Genomic DNA, 22,335 nt, shown 5'->3' on the forward strand with positions numbered 1-22,335 from the left:
GCCAAGTGAGGAACTTTTATTTTAAGGGAAAAAAAATCTACAATTAACCTATTGTCACCCCACAGCAGGGGGAAGCAATAAACTGTGTATGTCTGCTTTCCAGCCAAGCCCTCAAGGTTTATCCACCAACCCTTCTTAGCAAATCTCCCCTGAGAGCTCTTTTGATACCTTACGGATTTGTTAAACATTTATAACATGAAAGTGAGAATATTATATACACTGCCCCAGCATAAATCACAGGTCTGATCCTCTGTGTACAATGGAAAGGGGAGATGGAAAGAGAAATGGGGTTCTAGGCTGCAAGGTGAACCAGCACAGAGGTTTCCCTATCCCTCCACCAAGCAGCAACGTGCACAAAGGGGCTGTGAGAAGCTGGTGCTCCTCCAGCCCCTCCAGTTTTTCAAGTTTTACACCTGGGGAAAGAAGAATGAACAACCGCTGTTAGACGTCGTCAAGGTGAGAGCACAGGACATTTAAGAAGTGGAAAAACATCTGTTCAGCCCAGATAGAAACCAGATGGAGGCGGAGGGGGGTGGAGGACAGAGGAAAGGGCGAGAGGAAAAGCAGAAACGCTCTCAGGGAGATGGCTGTAGGAGAGGAGGGCTGCATGAAGACCCATGAGTCCTTCCTAGGGTGAACAGCTCAGGGACTGCTCTTCCTGCAAAGGACTTGCTGCTGGGACAACGACAGACATGGGGCTCATTTCCAGGGCCAAAGACGCTTCTGGCAAAGGACAGACCAGATACTTTCTGCAGCAAGTGCAGGATTTTAAACAGTAGATTTGGCACTCATCCCTAATCCTCTTTATCCTCACGTCCACAATCAAGTACTCCTCTTCTGCTTTAATGCAGCTTATTTTGGGGCTTTCAGAGACATCAACAAGGAGCTTTTATGGGTGTAGTAGGGGCAGTAAATGAAAACAATGCATGCCAGAGCGGATGCAGCAAGTGGAACCTAAAAGGGTACGGCAGAAGACCATGGCAAGGGCACACAGATATCTTGGGGTGTTGGGGGGGGGGGGGGAGTAACTTCAGGCACAGAACAGAAAGTAAGAGCAACCAGAGGGCTGGAAGTCCCCTGGGAGCAAACATCAGGATGCTGGGGAGAAACACCATTGCAACACCCCTGATACTGGAGAAAAACATTCCCAGGAACACATTAACTGTAGATGTGTCTGCAGTGCCAACAGCCAGGTTTGAAAGATCACTGAAACAAAAGCAAGATGTGCTGAAAGTCACTTCCCAGCTAATAAACTGATTCCTGATGCTTTTGCATCTGACTTTGCTCTCAGAGCCCCTTTTGGCAAGCAGTATGAATGCAAACAGGAAAAAAAAAAAGAGCAATATGTTTTCTTTTTAAGCTCAGAAAGACGTCTCCCATAGCTTCAAACACTAGAAGTGGTGAGCAATTTCCTCACTGTACGGCACTTCCTAAAGAAAGAAATTTGTCAAAACAAACTTTTTGCAGGAAATGTTTCATTTTGGAGCCATTTGGGTCCCATTTTTTCATGCGATTGAGGAGTCCCATTTCTGGTAAGTGCCCAAATGGAAGGTCCTTTCTCCTGTTGCTGTTAAAAATCATAGAATGGCTTGGGTTTGGAGGGACCTTAAAGATCATTTAGTTCCAACCATCTGCCTTGGGCTGGCTGCCCCCCACCAGTTCAACCTGCCCAGGACCCCATCCATGGCCACGTGTACCCCCAGGGATGGGGAACCCACAGCTCTGGGCAGCTGTGCCAGTGAAAATGTATCTGTGTCCAAGGTTGCAAGTAGAAAAACAATCAAAATCACTACTGCCACTCCCAAACAAAGCCCAGTGTTTGAAGTTGGGTTTTGGACCCTTCATGGCAGGGAGATTGGACTCAATGATCCTTATGGGTCTCTTCCAACTTGAGATATTCTATGTTTCTAGCCATGAACACAGTGATCTTTATTTCCAGGATTCCAACCCAAACCATTCAGTGACTCTAACTTGGTCACTGTGCAGCCTGGGAATTGTGTTGTTCAAATGCCTCTAACATATTCACAGTGGAATATTTACTGCTACTTGCATGGAACCTGTGGAATTTGAGCTGGCACGGAGACATCCACCGCAGTGCTGAATTTGGTTACTGTTAACCAGCAGAAACTCCCTACAAAAGCCTAATTTCTCCTGAAAGAGCAGCCAAGCTGAGCAAGGAGAGCGTTTTGGATTAACACAGTGACAAAGAGCAATGCCATCACTGTGCCCACCTAACACTTCTGCCCAAGACACTGCAAAGAATGGAAGGAAAAACCCAAATGCTGCAGTAGCCACAGGGCAAGCAACCAAGCAAGCAGCTTGCAGGTTGCTGCAGGCTCCACACAACTCTCCCGCCCGCTTCCTCTCCGGCCGGCTCCCAATTTGTCTGCAAACCACAAGTTTAATTGGAGCTGGCAAGCACTTTGACTTCAAAACGCACGTAACACCTGGAAGGCAGAGCTCAGGTGGAAGGGGGGAGGAAGCAGGATGACGGCCAAGAGCTTTTGTCATGCTCTGGGCTGCTTGCATGGAGCTGCCCGGGGAAGGAGGAATCGGTAGCTGCAGGGCAGTGCACAGGCACACATGTGTGGTTCTGGCCTTACATTCTCAACAAGGATTTTTGGTCACTTTCAAATGAATTGCAAGACCTCTTTTGTGAGAAATTAATAAATAAATAGGCACACCCTGAAATGGTCGAGAATTAAATCCAAGAACAAGGAAGTGGTGGCAAGGAGCTACTGCTGGCTAAACCTAAGGCTGGGAAATGGCTGAATGACCCAGCAGCTGTGGAAGAGTATGGAGCCATCATCCAGCAGGCTGAATGTGTGCCCACAAGCCTGGGGAGCTGCACACCCCATTTGCTGCTTTTTGGTGCAAGGAATGACCATGGCCAGGTCTGGCTGAGTCTTCTAAAGACCAGTTTAGAAGGACAGATGTATTGCTCATGGCTTTACCTTAACGGATTGCCCCTCACAGATAAGTTCTTGCAGTTCTGATCAGTGGTGGCTGAAGCAATGGGCAGTGCATTTCTCAGCTGAAAACTCAATCCTCTCCTCTCTGAGAGTCTTAGAAACAACCTAAACCAGAAAAAACATTGCTACAGTGCAGAAACCTTCTGCACTGACACTGTTCTACCACACAGCATACACCTGAGAAGGGCACAGCTGCCATATGCCACTTTCTAACTAAGTTTCCCCTTTCACTTTCAGATATTACAATGTTGAAATCCCTACTCATTCCTTCAGAAGGTTTGTTTATCCATATTTAAACAACATCCAAATAAGGAGCACTCAAACTTTGGAAGTCCAAAGGCACAGAAGCGAGTTGGCCATTTCTGCAAGTCTTTCCTTCAAAGCATTTAGCAAGTCTTTAATAACAGTCAACAACACATGAGAAATGCAAACAGAGGACAAACACTGAAAAAACAAATGGCTTGCAAGGTGCTCCAGCAACAGCCAGAGCACATCAATGCAAGTCCTGTAATAGATTTTCTTCCCTTTGAGGGAAGCAGTGACTTCTGCGTGCTTGCTACAAAACAGTACAAAGGGACACTGACATCTCCTTGGCCAATTAGACATCAGCACAACAAGAAATCAAGTCACTACTTTATTTTACTCCACTCCTACACACTGCATCCCACTTGTGTGGCTTTTTTCTCCTCCTTGGTGCGTACATACACGCATTTATCTGTTTAGTGTTATACTGAGTGGCTTTTTTTTATCAACCTGGGCAAATTCTTCTGAGCCAGATTTTGGAATAAATCCCATCTGGAAAGTATGAGTGATAAGTAGGATTGTGACACTGCAGGATTGCCATGAGAAGGAGCAGACAGATTTGTTCATCAAAAAAAATAATCTCAAGAACTTATGCAAGCAAGAGCAAGTGTAACAAAAGCATGCACTGAGCTGTCTCCCATTAACAGCACAGATCAAATGTGCCAGTGCAACTGCTTCTGCTTTGCCTAAATAAATGCCTGGATCAGTCATCAAAGTAGGATTGTTTTCCACAATACACTTCCTTGAGCAACCCAGATAGCCTTTGTGTTGGCCCCAGTAATGATGTAATGGGAAAAAGTTACAGGCATTCTGTCAAAGCCATGCAGATTGCTCAAAATACTATTTCCCAAGGCTCCAGCTTCGCAGGTGCAGACTCAGCAGCCATCAAGACTCGCTATGATTAATGGCTTTTTCCAACGTGTTGCCTTACACTAATAGAGAGAGCTAACTTTTATTAAATTATAGATGATCTGTTAGTGGATGCTGGTCACCTACAGGCTCACATATGTAAAGAAGCTGTTGAAACTGGCACAGCCTGGCTATCTCAGAAACAAGCCAGCCTAAGCTTTATGTTACCTATACATGTGGACCTCCTGTTTACATTACCTTCTACCCAGCAGTCAGAGGGAGATGTTTAGGAAAACAATGATACCAGAACAATAAGGAAAACCATTGGTCCATATGCAAACCTCTCAAAAACACACCACAACCCCTCCTTAATATGTCCAAGACCAGACAGAAGTGTACCTGAAGTCCCAAGGAACATCTTGCACAATAACACAAGGACATGCAATGTTGTAGCTCAGTGACACCCAGCTGTTATCAATACTAAAAGAAGTGAACAAGGCAACAAACAAAAATAGAAGCCATATCCCTGTGACACAGCGAGGGCTGGCAGCTCTCACTGACCCACTCCTCAAGATGTAGCTTGGGATCACCACAAATAGGCCAAGTGCCACCAGGTTCCCTCATACCTCCAGCACAGCCCCAAAGCTATTCCCTTCTCTAGGGAACAGAAAACCCTTTGATCCACAGCCTTAACATTTCATTTAGCAAAAGAACAGCAAAAAAACATCACGAAAAAAACACTCGTTACCTGCAGAGCTTCCCTCAAAGATCCTGTTAAGAATAACATCTTGGAGCAGTATGCACAGTGCCCAGCACACAGTAATTGATAGCTTGCAGCTGAGTTTTCTCCCCACAGGTGTAGCCCATTGGGAAAGGCCCTGTGTGAGGCATGCCAGCATCCCATAAACCCTATAAGTGCTGGAAGAGGAAGATGCTTAAGTAACTTTTGTTTAGAGAGGCAGCTTGGTAATGATTTTGTGCTTCATCAAATGGGTCTGATGGATAGCAGAGTAAGTACGAGGCAAGGCGGTGTTTTTCCTTTCTTTCCCTACCTCCTCTTTCAGTGCTTCCTTTGGATGCTGCATCTCTTCTAGGCTATCCTCACAAAGAATCTCTTGTTAATGCTCTGGCACATGTTGCCCCAGCTGGATGAGGAGGTTGGCAAGCTTCTTATCTTTGGGTGCTGGTTACAGGTCTGCCAAGTTGTGGGGGATGATGTGTTTATTGCCCACAGTAACCAGAACAGAGTCCTTCCATGCAGGTCAGGAGGAGAGTGACTGAGATGAGACCCCTCAGAACAGCATAGAAGCCAAAGAGCAACAAGGAATTGTGATTGAGTTGTGCTTCTCTGGAGCAGCACAGCTGTGAGGCTGAAAGCTCTCAGCAGTTTTCTTGAATTCAGAAGACAAGCTGTAGCATATTGAGATATGTTCTCGTTTTGTTGAAAGCTTAGTGAAGTGTGGGAAGGGACTGGAAGCTCTTCTGCCTCTTCACGCAGCGTTGCCTCCAGATCACAACCTGGTAACTGCTTTAACCTTGTTACTTCTGCATGAGCTCTTGCATTACAGTGTGCCTCACTGCAAAGCTGATGGAAAATGCATCTCAAAGGCAGAAGGAATATAATCCTCCTGGGACGGAACAGACACAGTCATTGTGCATCCCTGCAGCTTTCCATGGCCATTCATGCTTGTGGGCTATGCCATGTGCCAATACCCAAATACCTACCACTGCATGCAAGGACAAAGCTGTCCAACTGCTGCGATGCTGGCATGAGAGCACTATGGACTCTTCTGTTAGAAGTTTGAGACAGTTACCATCTACTTGTTCCCCCCTGTTTCTAATTAGTTATGGCACTGGCATAAAGCAGGGTTTGTGTCTATTAAGTCTTCATCTGCTCCTCCTTATTCCCACATGAAGTCATAATCCTTCATGTCATCCCAACTGTGTGCTATGGAAGTGATTTAGGATGTCTCAAAACAGAGCATAATGACCTCAGGTATTGAATAAATGGAAGGAAAAGAGCTCTTGTGTCACACACAGCTGGTAACGAGCAGAGGGAGATGGGGGAAGAAGCTGATGTATCTGTGGAAGAATTTGAAGAACAATCATGAGATTTTTACACATGGCAGATGTCTAAGATATTTTGACAGATTCTTCTCAGAGCCTCTAAGCCACAGCAGGGCCCTGCCACATATTTTGTTCTTCGTATAATGATGCTGTGCCATTTGTATGGCAGTACTGCTGAGCTCTTGGGTGGTACCAGCAGGACAAGAAGTGTGGTTAACAGTTGGCTTCGAGGGCCAAGCAGAAATATCAGCCTGCAGTTCAGTCCCTAGCCAAGAATGAGGCACTCAAGAGCAAGGAAACAGAATTCTTTTCTAAACAAGGGATCAAAGTGTGATGGACAAACACTAATATCTTCCAGCCATAAAGCAACAAGAGGTAGTTTGGTAGTAACAGCTTGTGGTAATCACAGGGGCAGCATCTGAGTACCAGTGGAAGTTGTCATAAGGTATCTTGCCACACTTCTACTGCAGACAAAGCTCAACAGCTGAAAGAAAATGAGCTCTGACCTGCAAGGCAATGCTGCTCTCTGGGCCCTTCCCAGCCTGGCTGTGTTGGTCATTCTGCCATCACCTTCCTTCAGCTGTTGAGCAGGATTTCAGCTTTTGCAAATAGGCACTTTGTGCAACTTACAGCTGAACTTGCCTTGGAAACACTGCCAGGCAGAGACCACCTGTGCTGATGGTGCCCTTCATCTGGATCGTGTGGCTATTAAATAATGTTGTTTGCTTCTGAAGGGGCATCCTGCACTTATTCCATCTGGCATTTATTTTAATCAGTAACATTTGCTGAGCCCTGGTCTTTCTGATACCCCTAAGCCTTTGTTATTCTCTGGGCAGGGGCAGGTGCCTCCAGTGTTAGCTGGATCCCAGCTCTTTTGCTCCACTTTCATGATTTAATCTCATGTATTCCTCTGGGGCTGCAAGAACCTCCTGCTTCCACCTCAGCCTGCAGGTGAAAGCAACGAGAAGTTGCACCTTGTAATTATAGTTATTATACTAACTAATAGAGCTCTTCATAGCACAAACACCATCAGCACCTGTTGCTGTTGGGAAGTGCTGTGTCTCCAGTCCTGCTCTTGCTGTCAGACTGGGCACAGATCTGCTTCTCAGAGCTGAGGATTGAGCCCTGATTCTGCCAGTATGGGACCTAATTCATCTCTGGGCTTCAGGAAATTTCTGGATGTGGATCTTGAGCACAAGAGAACAACGATGCTGTGCTAGAAGGCACAGTCTAAGTGAGCTACCAGCTGCATTCTGCTTCATTCTTTTCACCCATCCAAATGGCAGGCACTGTTCTGCTGCTCACAGCCTCCTTTCTCTCCCCCTTCTGTCTCAACGGCAAATTGCTGCTGAGCCTTTCTGAGGCTGATCTTAAAAAGGTGAGAAGCTCTCTTTATGCAGATGTGTTTAAACAAGCCCTTTAGGAGGGGAGGAGGGAAGAGTCAGATGTGGCATCGAACAGGGGCAGGATTAATTGGATCTCACCCTTTGCACTATCTTCTGCTGAATGCCTGTGTCAGTCCCAGGCTGGGGAAGCAATTCAACTTAGTGTTAGTCAAGTGTTAGACTATGGTAGATACCTGGGTGAACTTTAAAGTTAATGGAGGACAATCTGGTCTTGATCAAAGATATTCTGTTCCTGGAGGACTAAAGTTCAAACACAAGTCTCTGCTTTTGATAAAAAGCTTGTGGCACCAAAGGTAAACCCTTAGGACCCTGAGCCCAAACCCAACTTTAATGACCTTAAACTTCTTCTAAACTACTTCTAAACTACTTCTAAACTTTACTGACCTTAAACTTCATGATCTCTTCCTTTACTTCTCTCTGTCGTGTACTGCCTTCTGCAAGGCTGAGCCAGCATTGCCCATAGAAGCAGTGAGGTGTGATGTCACAAATCAGCCGTTGTTGCTGGGTGCTCGTGTGTCACAAACATATCTGCTGTGTTCTCCAACCAGATCAGCCCTGAGCAGCAGGACTGGGACCACAGAGAGAGAGCAGATCTGTGTGGTGAGCAGCCATCACCTCATCCCTCCAGGTCTGTTGTAACCCGTTCAGCTCTGGGAGGCTGTTTGGAGCTGGTGACATGGCGTAGCCATCAGCCATAGGATCAGCTGGTGCTGAGGACCTATGTTAGCTCTGTATCAATGTGGCTGCACTGAATAATTGCTGTGATGTGCGGGATGTGGGGGAGAGAATGTAAGTTCCTAATTACCAGCACAGGGTCACCCGAGGTGAGTGATCCGTGGCTGCATTCCCCATCTGTGCCACAGGGATGGTGCTTCTGTTCTCACCTCAGTTTGTCTTCTCTGTTTGGATTTCAAGCTCCTTAGGGCTGTGTCTTGCTGCATGTATGTACAGTTCCTCGCTTAATAGAGTCATGATCCAAAGTGAAGCCTCCGGGCACTCCTGTATATTATATCCTTACTAATTTCACAAGAGGTTGCAATCAAATTCCTTTATCAGGGGGAAAAAATTAATAAATAAAAAAGTCCTAGAGAAGAATAAGGAAAGCTATTAAAAACTGAGGAACGTTCTACTGAAGTAGAAATAATGGTACTTTGTCCCAAAAATGTATAAAATATGTATTGCAATTAAATTCTCTATTGGCAAATTGCTCTACAATTAAAAAACACAGAAGCTTGAGTGAGGCAATTAGAATAATAGTAGTGTTAATTACAGCTTGATGGATTCTGCATGCTGTCAGCAATTACCTTCCAAGTGTGCACTTTCTGAACCGAATCCAAATCCACAAAAAGACATGACAGAATTAGAAATCTCTTCCGTGTTGGCGTGCCTTTGCCACTTTAAAATTTGTTTTCCTAAATACTTTTGTAAGCTGTTTAATTAGGCTTAATGAGGTTCAAGGAAGAAGCATCCTCCACGTTGTACACAACTCTGTAACACAGAGTTGGGTTTGGGGCACGGCAGGAGCACTGTGAGTGCACTCAGTTCCCTTTGAGTGCTGCTGGGGATTGATCCCCAGTGCATGTACAATGTGATTTAGCATGGGACATAGAATTGTTTGAGTTGGAAGGAATCTTAAAGGCCATCTGCACTGTATGGGGACACCTACACCTCCATCAGGTGCTCAGAGCTCCTCCAGCCTCACCATGGCTGTCTCTAGGGATGGGGCATCCACCACCTCTCTGAGCAGTCTGTGCCTCACCCCTCCTTATTGTAAAGTAAGAACAGAATCTCCCCTTCTTTCTTACAGCCACCTTTAAGATACTGAAAGGCCGTTATCAGGTCACCCTGGATGGTCAGGAATATGATTTAGCTTGGAAGTATTGGTAATGGTTGCACTAGATGATCTTCTAGGTCTTTTCCAACCTTGATAATTCTGTGATTCTGTCAGGGGGAGGAGTTGCACCAACATTAACTTTGCTGCTAATTATCACGGTGCATCCATTGGCTGAGCCCTGTGCCACTGAATGGAGAGGAGAGCTCTCATATCTGTGCAAGGCTTGTCCCTTCCAATAGTAGAACCCGGGGCTTTCAAACATTGGGTGAATTTAGGCAGCTGCTTGAGTTTAGGGTGAACTGCTCATATTGTGCTCCTGCACTGCGTCCTTGCAGGGTATGTCCGTGATATAAGATGGGGAAGGTTACACAGAGACCATGGGGAGCTCTCGGCACGTTCCCCCTTGCACGGAGAGCGGAGGGAGCTTCCCCTTTAAGTGGATTGGAGCGGGGGGGGGGACGCGTTCACACCTGGAGTGGGAAAGGGAGGAGGGACTTAGCGCCTGTGATTGACGGGCAGCCGGCATCAATGAGACGCAGAGCGGGGGGAAGATCCTGACCAATAGCGGCGCTATCAATGGGCGGACGCGCGGGGGGCGGCGCGGCTACATGTTGCGGTGCAGCCAACGTGGGACCGCGGCGAGCGGAGCGGAGGGGTCCGGCGGGACGGCAGGGCGAGCACCGGGCACCGAGCGGAGCCGGGTGTTGGCGGTCAGCGCGGAGAAATAAGCGCCCGTGGAGGCGGAGAGAGCGCGGATCCGCTCCGCTCTGCCTGCACGGCGGATGCCCTGAGCGCCCCGCGGGCTCCGGCGGCCGAGGCGATGGTGCTGCGGGTGTTGGAGCTGCGCTGAGCGCTCCGGGAACCGCGAACCGGGACCGCGTTCCGCTCCGCTTCGGACCTTTGGGCCGGTGCCGGATACAAAATGGCGGTGATGCCGTCGCGGGGCGGCGGAGGTTCCGCGTTGCCGCTGTTGCTGGCGGTGCTGCTGGGCTCGGCCGCCTCCTGCCCCGACGGCTGCGGCTGCGACGGGGAGCGGCTGCGCTGCGGCGGGTTGGGGCTGCCCGAGGTGCCCCGGGAGCTGCTGTCCGCCGGGCTGCGGCACGTGTGAGTATTGCGGGCGGGTGTTTTAACCTTGTTTATACGGGATGAGGGGTCTCCTCTTTCTCCGTGCTGGGTGTGAGGAAAGCGGCGATGCCGCCCGAAGCGGGGGTCCCGTTGCGATCCTCCGGAGCCTTATTTGGGCATCTCCGAGGGGCAGCGCCCGGCCCGGCCCCGCTGCGCTGCGTTTATACGGGGCCGGGCTGCCCCGCTGCGGCTCTGAGCGCCCACTGCGGCACCGGGCCGGGTTGGGATGGGTTTGGGGGAACGAAGGGTTTGCCAAATGAACCGCAATCTCTGCCTGCCTCTCGCTGCCTCCCTGCCGGCCCTCGTCTCTGCTTGTCGAAGTCATCGAGGTGTCCCTGTGCTTAGAGTTACGGTCGTGGATTTGCTGTGAGGTTTTCCCTCAGAGATTTAGGAAATATTTAGACGCATCCCCCGGGTGCTGCTGAGCCCTTCAGAGCTGAAACCGAGTGCTGACAGCTCTGTGCGTCCCACGGTTGCGATGCAATGAAAGACGAGTGTCTCTTTGCTTATAGTTGGGCAGAGATCGGTGCCCCACTCTGGTCAGTAACCTCTATAAATGAGCATCCAGAAACGGAGACGGGAAAACTGCTGCACTCCTGCTGTTCGAACCCCTGTACAGGTCACCGGGGAGCATCTTTTACAGCAGTGATTTGTATAGGTTCAGCTCTGTCAGGAGAGAAGTCACCCAAATATTACTGCAGACCATCCAGCTTCCTATTAAGAATGATGAGGGCCTGTCAGGTTCTCTCTGCGTTCCCCTCTTATGGCTGCAGAAATACTGTGTTTGACCCAGAGTTCTCAGGTGTCGCTATGAGGCTGTGGCTGCCTGCTCACCTGTTGCTGCTCGCTCCTGCTCAGCATCAGGCACTGTCCTGTGAAGTTCTTCATCTCAGCATAATGCCAGAATCCCCACATGCCATGTAAAAATAGGACAGCGAATCTTGTTTCACGCAGGGAAATGCATTAATAGCCTGGTTTGACCGAATTTATGGTGTTTTTTTGGGAGCGTGAATGCCCAGGAGTGTCTTTTTCATATGGAACAGATTTTGGAATGTCTTTGAGTTGAGAGAGTTTTATTGGTAAAGTAATCACTTGTATAAATCTGCTGCCTGGGAGCTGCTGGACTTGTAGCCACTTCAGCAAGATATGTTTTGTCACCTTTGTCCATAGCTTTTATATGGACAGGGCTGTGGGGCTGGGACCCCCAGCCCAGGTACACACACTCAGCATGAGTTCTTATGGCATCACTCATATGAACTCTTATAGAGATCCCTTATTCAGTGACTTGCAAGTCCCCACTTCACTGATTGCTTTCAAAAATCCCTCCTTAGCAGTTTATCTTCCCTCCCCCCCTCCTAATTAGTGCCCGGGTGCCCAAGCAGTGCTGGGTTGGTTTTCAGTGTGTTAAGATAAAGCTTTTGTTTGGACTGCAGGAAACTCTGCACGCTGGGGAGGGTTGTGCGCTGCCCTAATCACTACGTATTTTGTCAACAGGGCTATCAGTGCCCAGGAAAAGCAGGGAGAGCTTTTGAAACTATTGTTAATTCTTCCTTGGCTGCCGTTCTTGCAGTTGTGACTTTTCTCTTCGGCTTTCAGAGGGCAGAACTGATGCACTGAGGGCAGTGTGTTGAGGTCGCTCGCAGCCAATGCAGAGTGGCACAGGTTGGGGTTCTTAGGGGGAGCAGCACTGCACAACCAGCTGCAGCACCTTGTGATAGAGCAGGACCCACACAGCCCTGGTCTGAACACCCAGCTGACTCAGTGCAGAGCAGACACTGCTCTCCTGTTGTGCTGTGCCAGAGCTGGTGTTGTGCAAGTGAGTGCAACCACTTTCAGTTCAGCTCAAGAAGGGATGAGTTGATCCAAACTTTGCGTGCAGCCCAGGAGGACTGAATGTTAACGGCTGCGAAACAGAATAAAAGAATGAAATGCTTGCATCTCATATCAACAGCAACAGTTGAATGAGGAGGGAGCTCCTTGCCCTTGGCTGGTTGTGGACATGGGGTGCTGAGTGTGCAGGTCCCTGCTCTGAACTGTCCCAGGAAGATAAATGGGGGTATGGTTACATTGCATTGAGGCTGTCTGCCCAGCACTGCTGCTCTCAGCACCTGGGTGCTGCTGGGAGTCCTGTGGGTGCCTGGCCACAGGCATTTGAGCTGGGAGCCTGGGACAGAGCCTTGCTGTGCTCAGGAATGTGAATAGGGAGAGATTTGGTTGAAAGCAACAAGTCCGGGATGCCTGTGCTCCAAATTCTCCATTAACTTTTTTTATTAAACTAGGGCCACATCTTGTGAGCACAGCAACAGTTAAAGCAGCTTCCTTGGCTGGAGGAGGTAGTGGGGGATGAACGCGGAGGTGTTGCAGAGGGAAAGTTTCTGGCAGTTCCGAGCCTGCTGAAATAATGGGACACAGATGAAGCAGCCATTGCTGGGGGCTGATTTTTGGGAGGGGGGGCTGCTGGGTCAGGGTGATGGCAGAGCCTGTCCTCGCAGCGCTGCACGCTTGCAAATAAATCCGCCCTGCCTGTGAACATGTGTCTGGGATTCACTGCCCACCCCCAGCATGCCATGACATTTATTGGCTCCCACTGGAGAACAGCAGCGAGCCTTCATCTGCTGTCTGATCTTCGTGTCTTAATCCCGAGCTGTGCCCCGGCTGGGAGGAGTGATCCCACCCGGACTGGGGTTAGATGTGAGTTTGAGATCCGCAGTGCAGATCTGAAGCCCTTCTGGCTGCTGTGTTGAAGTCTGCAGGACCCCCACAGCCACCTCCGTATTCCTCTCTGCTTTTGAGAAGCTTCTGGCATTTAATCACTTTGAGGCTTTTCTCTCTGTACGGTGACTGCAATTTGAAACGCGAGGGTCCCCTACAAAAGGAAAGTGCTCAATGGGCTGTGATAATATTCAGTGCCTTTTATAATGGCTGCAGCATGAAAGGGGGAGAATGGATGGGCTGGGGAAAAGGGGAGGGAAAGTTCCCAGAGCAGAGGGACAAGAAGCCCAGTAGGCATCAGAGAAATGAACACACAGCAGTTGTTCTCTAGGAAAACCAACCTGTTACGATTTTGTAGCAGCTCAGTGTTTTGACTTTGCTTTGCAAACTGCCCTGCAGATGTGTGGGGCTAGAGGGTGACTGAGCCTTGGGGAGCCCAGGCTGAAGTATAGGCTGAAGAAGCATGCTGTGGGGCTGGCTTGCCTTCTCCCATCGCTTGGGTTTCCCCTTGTGCAGCCTAGCTCCATGCCTGCTGGCACAGCTGCCCCATTGAATGCACAGTGGGTGCTTGGAATCTGCAGTGCTGCCTTTAGCTCTTGGCTACTTCCCTCTCAGAGAGGTTGGAGCTTTGCCTTGAGGTCTGCACGATGCAAAGCTTCCCAGTGGCTCTCACCTCTCAGTGCCCAGCTCAGATAAGACCTGCTGCATTGTCCCACATGATAGCCGCACCCAGAAATCCCAATCAGGCTGTGGGGCTTTGCACTGATCCTGCTGTCAGACACCTCGGATTGAGTTAACTCAGCTCATCAGTTTTTAACATCATCATTCTGTGCTGCTAACCTAATCGCGCACTGTGACTCCTTGTTTTGCAACGTTGGAGCTGATGGGATCATGCTAATGAACGGAGCAGAGATAATTTTTCTTTCTCCTGCAGTGCACTCGGGCCCCAGTCAAGGATCAGGATGCTGTTTTGCTAACGCAGAACATGAAATGCATTTTATTGTTGGAGCTGAGTCATCCATTAATAGTTAACCAAATCCTGCGCTGCAGCTCAAGTCCTTCACCCCCAGCCAGTGCCAGCTTCAGCCCAGGACCACAACATGTGCAGTATGTTACACTTCCTCCTTATCTTTTCAGCACGTTGGCTCTCCAGCCATAGCTGTGTAATTTTGGGGAAGTCTAGAAGCAGGCCCTGCTATTTGGGGGCACCCCTCAGGATGTGATGGGGCGTCATGGCCGCTGAGATAAGGAGTCTGCTTTGATTGTTGGTTGCATTTTCAGCTTGATTAAGGGCTGAAGTACAGGCAGCCACCTGGTCTGTGGCAGGCTGGGAAAACTGCAGAGGCGTAGCCCTAAATGAGTTGCTCTTAAAACCATCCGCTGTGCAGGCAGTGTGCTGAGAGCGTTTCCCTTCCAATGAAGGTGCCTATTTTTAGATGACTCCTTCCAGATTAGAAAACACGTACCTTAAGTTCGGTGGAAATTTGGCTGTGAAACCCTGAAATAAGATCCTGCTCTCCAGACCACCTCCTCCAGTTGGCAGGCCCTTTGCTCACTGCAGAAAAGCAGGGCAAGCCATAGGAGGAATGAAAGAAGCAAAACATGAGATTTGGACTGTGTTGCTTCCTCCAGCACAGAGATGCAGATGACAATATTTTCCCATTTTCCCAAAGCCTGTGCTTGCTGCTGTGTGCCCACCTGGATGGGATGCTCTCATCTCTATGCTGCCCTAGCATTGGCCATCAGTGCTAGCACCTAAGCAGTCTCTTGTCTGCTTTCAGGGCTTGCTGTGCTGGTGGGTGGCTTCCCTGTTGTGCTTGGGCAGCACTGGTGCAGCAGCAGCCCCCGTGGGTAGGGGAGCTGCTGGTCTGCAAATTGTGTTGCGGGTAATAAAATGGCTATCAGAGGAAACTGCCTGGCTGGAGGCCCTGTGAAAAATCACCCCCTAAATGTGTTCCAGTTGTCCAAACAGAGCTGCCTATCCGTCCTCCTCTTTGTGTTTGTGAGCTGGGGGAAGACGGGGAAAGCTTGCTCTGCCTCCTCCGGTGCCGTGAACAGTCCTAAAAAGCTTAGCTTAGTTTTCCAGGGCTTATTTTAGGTGATGCTTGGCTGTGCATCTGCTCAAGAGCTGCAGGAAAGCACTAGCTGCCTTCCTTTAGCATAGGTCTTTATATTAAAATAAATGAATAAAGTTAAATCTGGGGCTTCCACTCACCCCCCTGTTGCCCTGGTCTGACCTTGCCAGGAAGCCTTTGTCTCCTCTGGAGCCAGGGGTAGAGTCAGAGCAACGCTTGTGCTTCATCTGTTTGGGCAAAGTGGGGAGATTTATCCCATTGTAGGAGATTTAAGCAAACCATATGATATTTCACTTTGAAATGTCACAGTATTTTCCACTCTTCCTTTGCTAAACATGTTTTTGTGCTGTTCCTCTCCGTGTTGCTCTATAAACAACTCTATTCCTCCCAACAAGTCTTAAGTAAGAATCCTTGGCTTTCAAATGCCTTATGGGTTTCTTCTGAAGTATGGCACGTAAGTGCCCCATTAAACATATACATCTTATCCACATGTTTAGGCTTCTCTTATATGGCAGTGTGTGAGAGTTGTTTTTGTCTCGCAGGGCTGTAAACTTTGTCCTGCTTCCCACTCTCCAACCTTTGTTATTGAGCAGATCGCTGCCCAGAAGTTGTTGAGATCGGTGAACTTAGAGGGTTTGGATGACTCTGCATTCACAAGAGCAGACGAATGACCTTTGCTTTCCTTGTTAGCAGGTTAGGAAATGGCTTATTGATGATCGTAAAGTTGTGGTTAGGCAGATTCAGCTCTCCTGTATGAGTGGTTGCAGGAAGCTCCTGGTGCGAGAGATGGAATTGAACCCTTTTCAGGAGTTCTGATTTCATTCCTACTGAACTTGTCAGTGGAGATGTGTGCTGGTCACTGTGTTGATCAGCTGTATGAATATGGCAGAACACGTTGGGTTTGTGCTGTCTGCTTCAAATAACAGTTAGCTCTAGCTTTGTCTTGTATAGTGGTCTTTAGGAGGCAGTTACCAGTGGTGGTACCTCCTGCATTCTGGCCTTGTTGGGACCCAGTCTGTTCACTCCTCCATGCAGCACTGCCCAGGCAGCAGTAGGAAGTGTTTCAGCAAAAACAGCAACACTTTGTGATGGTTGCAGCCACAGCTGGGAACAGTTTCATCAACTCTCTGCTCCGTGTTTGGAGGAGAGCTTCCAGGAAGTGGACTTTGTGCCTCCAAGCCTGCGAGTGTTGAGCAATCACCCTGGGTGCCTGTGTCCTCCCAGCCTGGCAGTATTGCTGTATGCGCAGATGTGCTGGGCACGCAGTCCTGCTCCTTGGGCTTTACCAGTATCCCTAGGGGAAGGGTAGAGCTGTGCAGTAGCATGGCATCCCTGGGTGCTGCCAGATAGCAGCCTTGAGCTGTTTACTGCAATGCTGCTTGCTCCCAGTCTCCTTCCAGCACTTGTGTTTCAAGTGCTAGCACTTTGTGGTCTGCTATACAAGAGCCTTATGAGCTGTTCTTTTAGCTGGCAGGGGTGCCTGTGACCGACACGATCCCACATTCATCTGTGTGTCCCCGTGGCTTGCTCCAGCTCCCAGAGTACTTGTTCTCCTTGGACTGTGACAGCTTTTCTCCCTAGCACCCCGCTGGAAACCCCAGATAGCATTCCCCTCCTGCAGTACCAGCGTTCCCAGTTAGCTGCTGCTGTGCTCCCAGCCTGGTTCCCTTGCTGCTTGCTTCACCTCTGGCTGCCAGCACCCTGCTAGCTCTCAGGTTAGGTTCTGCAGCTCCCCATGCACAAGTTACAATGCCAGCATACAGCTTGTTCTGAAGCAGACTGCGCGTGTTGAAGCTGTGCAAGCTCCACGTTCAACTTCTTCAAAAGTCAAAATAACTAAAATCCACCTTTCTGGAGATGGCAGCTCTAATTCTGGGGCTGCTTGTGCTAATTAAACCACAAGGATTTCTGTTTGCAAGAGATGTGGCTAAAATAAGAGCGCAATTAATTGCAGGCTACAGGCCTGCACATTTGGATACAAAATGTGGAAGTCTCTCTGTCCAACAATTTCCGATTACTTCCTCTCTGGTTTCCTGTGCATCCTGACCACCAGTCAGCCTTACAGTGCTAAGATGTGTCCCTTCTTGCATCTCTGCTTTGCAGCCAGCCAGAGTAACTTCACACCCTCAGGAAACTATTCTCCTGATGCTGCTGGGTGATAGGCAATAAAAAGAGCACTGGTGGGACCAGCCTTGCTAGGAGCACAAGCTGTCCAGGCATTGCTGTGCTCCCTTGTTTTGAAGGTTGTGTTCGGGGTGATATTTGAAATGCAGCTGCCTTTGAGCAGAAAACCCACGCTTCCTTCAAAGTTTTGACTCTTGCATTTTTCAGCTTGGGCAGACTTTAAAGTTCTCTGCAACGTTCAAGGGAACCGTTTAGGTTTCCCTTTGCCCACATGTCAGCATTCCTGAACAAAACAGCCTCAAGATTTGTGGAGCAGATTCTTGAAATTCTGAGAATGTTTTGGGCCAGAAGATGTTTCCAGAAACTGCCCAACCTTACAAAAAGAGCTGGTAGGACTTGGATGCAGCTTGGGGAAAATAAATAAAGCGTTTATATCCTTTTTTTTTTTTTTTTCCTCAATCATTCCAATCAAAACCTCCACCCCGGGAGCTGTTCCGCTTTGCTACCTTGTTGCTGTTAGACCTCACTGTACTTATTTGAACAGAACAGATAAGATACGCATTTTTAAAAGTGAGGCTCATTGCCCTGCACTGATTTCTCATGTGCTTCTTGCCGATGTCATGTAAGGTGAGATCTGAAAAAGAATTTGGATCCCTAAAGGATGTAAGTGATAGAAAAGTACCCGTGTACCTGCATGCCCTGCAAGCTCCATTTAGACTCCGTGAGGATGCTGACTTAAGCACATCAAGAAGAGATTTGATCACAAGCACCCCATAGCCCAAACCTTACAGCACCAACGTGTTGCTGTCCTGTGTGGGTTCTTTTTGTTAGCTGTAAACATTTGTGGTGTGCTCGGGGATTATGGTATTAAGGTTCTCTCTTCAGCGTGGTGGTTTGACTGGAACTCAAATTGCCAGTTGATTCCCCTTTTGTCCTCCCTCCCTTTCCTGCTGGAGCTGAGAACCACTTCAAAGGCTCAGATGTGTTGGTGCCAGACGCCACGCAGTTATTGTTAGAAGAATCTGAAATATAATTGGGAGCAAACCTTTGTTCAGTCAAGTGTGTCAGGCTTTTGCTCAGGGAGGAGGTGGGTGCTGAGACTCTTGGTTTGGTGTCTGCACACTTTTGGCAGACGAGTGGTCTGGAAATACTCTTGCAATTGATAAATGGTGGCAAAATCTGGAAAGTGTGTATTGTAGAGTGGTGTTTTTTCTTTTTCTTCTATCTACGGATACATATTGATGCTTAAACATTATCAGCATACTTGCAGAATTCCTTGTGGTAAGAAAAGGCATCAAATTGGTCTTGGCAGGCTAATTTCAATAGAGATGCTCCAGTTCCAGGTTTCTCTGCTTGGCAAATATAAAGTTGTCCTGCTTTTTGTTTTTAAACACTATTGTGTGGGGTATGGGATATTGTTTGACATAATCTCTAAAACATTTGTAAAAGCATGGACAAGGGAGAGGTCAGCATCCATTTTAGTTTAATTTGCTGTGGGGGCAGATGCTGGGCAGGAGGTTTGTCGACTGGGTTGACTCCATTGGCAAAGCCCACAAGGCTGGAGGCCTCCCAGGAGCCCAGCAGCATTCAGGTGCTTTGCTTGCATGCTCAAGGTGTTTTTCAGATCACTCGTGTAGCCTAACATGGAGAAACAGGTCCCCAGAACTCTGAAACACCACAGGGCCTTCAGCTGAGTGATGCTTGCTGGTTTTCTTCCTTCTTTTTCTTTGCCTCCCCTACTATGAGCACCAGCCCTGTTGCACATGGCTGCCCATCTGTTGTTTATTATCTCTGTTACGCTGTGGTTAGTGCTCACACATGATATTTCTTTGGTTTCCGTACAGACTGAGCGAGTCGTCCACCACTGGATCCAAAAAATGTAAACTATTTATAAATGAAAAATACTCTCAAGTTTTAAAGAGCCGTGTTGTCTTCTCTCTCCAGCATGTGCATGTTTGGCTGATCTCATGTAATCCCGCTGATGTGAATCCAGATCTGTAATGATTTATGAAGACGGGGGACATGGGTAGAAACTTTGTCATGACCTTGTGTTGGTGGGGAGAGAGCATGAGGTGATAGCAATGAACAGGGCTGGAAGTTTCACTGCACTGTGTGCAGGTATGAGTCCAGAGTCAGATAAAGCTTCCCTCAGAATTCAAGGATTCTTGATTTTTCCACTTGGGCTCATCTCCATCATAAGCAAATCTTGAAAAGTTGGGACAGAAACTTCTTAATGTGGTATGAAAGGCCTTGAGTGCTTTTTTAATATTCTTCACAATTAAACTGTTTTTGTGCTCTGTCTTTCAAGCGTGTACTTAGAGTTTTATATTGAACTAATAACCCGTGTTTAGTCTCCCAGGGAAGACAAATAAGACAGGGTTTAGTAATGTATTAAGGGAGGCTGGGGTCAGTTCTTCATGCCTGTTCCCATCTGGGCTGCCAGGTTGGTTTGGAAAGCAAGGCAGCTGCTGATGCTGGCTGGGCCCAGGAAACAAAGAAAATGGCTTGGTTTTTAGAGAGGACATTTGGAGCATGTTCCCTTGGTTGGGATGTTGATGGACATGACTCCTCCACATGTCAAAGCAGCCAGGAACTCAGCACAGCCTGCTGTAGGTAGGCCTGCACACACTGGGCTGTCCATGGCTGCCTTACATGGCATCCCAAGCTAGCTGACAAATAACTATGGCAGCTTTCTCATTGTTGGTGCACATAGGCAGCCTTTGCTGTGTCACCTGTGCTTTGTGATACTGCAGGTTGTATGAAAATCACAGGATTGATATGGATATCTGGGTCCATCTGGTCCAACCCCTGCTCCAGCATGGCCTCCTAGAGCAGAATAACATCCAAGTGTGTCCTGGAGATCACCAAGGAATGATGTTGTGATGAGATGTTGTATCCTAACATCTAAACACATTTGCACTCTTGCAGATAACTTTTGTTGCTTGTCCCCCGCAAACCAGTGCTTGCTGTATGACGGCTCACAGCCCAGCTAGGCCTGTGGAACAAAGCCTTTAAGGTACTGCTTGTATATTAATGAATGGCCAAGCAGGCAGGCCGGTGCCAAAAAGCAGCAAGTGAGAAAGCCAACAATATCAGCGTGAACTTTGCACTCTGTAAAGTGTGAAGTGATGTCGGTGAAAGGAGTTTATTGCACAAGTGGAGCACAGCGGTCCTCTTTGATGCCTGAATTTCTATGCTAGTAAACCAAGCAAGAATAATTGACCAGCAGGACCTGGTGTGCTTCGTGTAACCCATTCTGCACCCATGGGCATTCTGCCCGCTGTTAAGTGATGTTTGTGGTGTGGGTTTTGAGGTGCTCACTCCTGGCAGCTGGTTCTCTGGGCAGTGATACCTTTTGCAGCACATGCAGTTGTTCCTACATCTGGTTTGTATCGCTTGCAGCGGGTTTTATTACTGGCTGTAATTATCTGTGAGGACCCTGCTCCTCACCCAGGTCTGTCCAGAAGCGTTGGGCAAAGCAAGATTCCAGTCTGGAAAAATATCCAAAATGAGCCAACATGTAAATCAGTTAATGAAACAGCTGCTGATTGCGATGTGCTTTTCCTGGTATTTGGCTAAAATGGGGCCTTCTTGACTGCTGCCCATTTTATAGCTGAAATGTTTAATTCTGAACCTGGCTTGTAAGTATCCCTGTGCTTTTGGAAGGGGTTTCCAAATCCCCTTCCCAAAAAGAGGTTTCACTGCAGAGCCCAGGATGCACAAGCTGTGTTCAGGTCACGGCTGTGTGATGGGCTGCCAGGCTGTTTGAGGCTCAGTGCTGGGACTGTCCATGGCCTTGATTATGGCTCTGCTCTGCAGCTCCCCTGGGAACACACTGCATTTGGTGCAGGGGTTTGCATCTGCTCGGCAGCAAATGGATTTTTTTTCTTCAATCCAGAACATCTGAAGGATTTAAGATGATTTTGCAAATGTGTGTGTGTATGTAAATATATATATAAATATAAATATAATATATATATTGTGTGTATGTAAATATTATATATATATATGTATATATATATATAATTTTTTTTAATTGGATTTGGGCCAGTTTTTGCTTGTGCGCGATGTATAAAGTGGGTTTGAAAAAAATGTTGTTGTTTCTCCCTCTCATTTAAACATTTCAGGAATGTCAAGTCTTGTCAGCTTTGGCTGTGCAGAAAAATCTCTGGAGGAGCTTGGGATGTGTTTTTCATGTGATCTCAAAACCCCGAGGGAAGGTGCAGAGGGAGGGAGAGAGCAGGTAGTTAACAAAAGCTTCCTTTATCCCAAACCATAATGAGGCATTGCCATTAAATAGCAGCAACCACAAAAAACTCCAACAACCTGACTCTTGGGTCTCCAGCGTTCGGCCCCTTGGTTCATTCCATGCTCTCGCTTCCCAGCTTTCCCTCGCAGCCTTCTGCAAGCCAGATAAACCCTGAATTTGTAATATAAACCTGTTGCAAATATGAGTGGATTGAGGCAAAGGCTTTTATTCACCAGTTTGCTGCTGCGGCTGCATGTAATAGCAAGCAGTCGGTGTGGAAGGAGTGCTGCTTTCCTGAGGATTTCTGTCTCTAGGGTTGGCTGCCTTTTTAATTGACTTCTGCAAAGTTTTCCTGTTATCTCTACGTTGTGTTTTGGTATCGCCTTCCTTTCCCCCGTGGCTGTCCTTGGTGTATTTTGGAAGTGCACGGGGCTGCCTGTTTGCTGTGTGGATCGACCTGTGCAATCACAAACTACTGTGCAAACTCTTCCCTGCCTCTTTTGGGGGAAGCTTGGGGCTTTTTGGGGCTGGTGGGGAGCCCTGCTGCTGGCTATGCCTTGGCCTCATGTAGGGCTGGACTTCAGAGCCCAGCCCTGGGAAGGGGAGGGGGGGGGAATAG

General features: G+C 48.1%; 1 protein-coding gene and 1 long non-coding RNA gene across 2 annotated transcripts in view; one reads left to right on the forward strand and one right to left on the reverse strand.

Annotated features, from left to right (window-relative positions):
* LOC107319885 (uncharacterized) overlaps window positions 1-8,063 on the reverse strand; it is a 41,860-nt gene extending 33,797 nt beyond the window's left edge. Inside the window, exon 1 of the long non-coding RNA XR_001557983.3 lies at window positions 7,982-8,063. This is a non-coding gene — a long non-coding RNA (uncharacterized LOC107319885). The remainder of the gene's footprint in view (window positions 1-7,981) is intronic.
* A 1,946-nt stretch (window positions 8,064-10,009) lies between these two features.
* Window positions 10,010-22,335, forward strand: part of LRIG1 (leucine rich repeats and immunoglobulin like domains 1) — a 75,539-nt gene continuing 63,213 nt past the window's right edge. The window contains exon 1 of the mRNA XM_015875192.3: window positions 10,010-10,535. Within this exon, the coding sequence (XP_015730678.2) occupies window positions 10,354-10,535 (182 nt within the window). The 5' untranslated portion in view covers window positions 10,010-10,353. The remainder of the gene's footprint in view (window positions 10,536-22,335) is intronic.

Source organism: Coturnix japonica, chromosome 15 (genome assembly GCF_054131305.1).
Source record: "Coturnix japonica strain WE chromosome 15, WE-NBRP24, whole genome shotgun sequence".
Classification (NCBI taxonomy): Eukaryota; Metazoa; Chordata; class Aves; order Galliformes; family Phasianidae; genus Coturnix; species Coturnix japonica.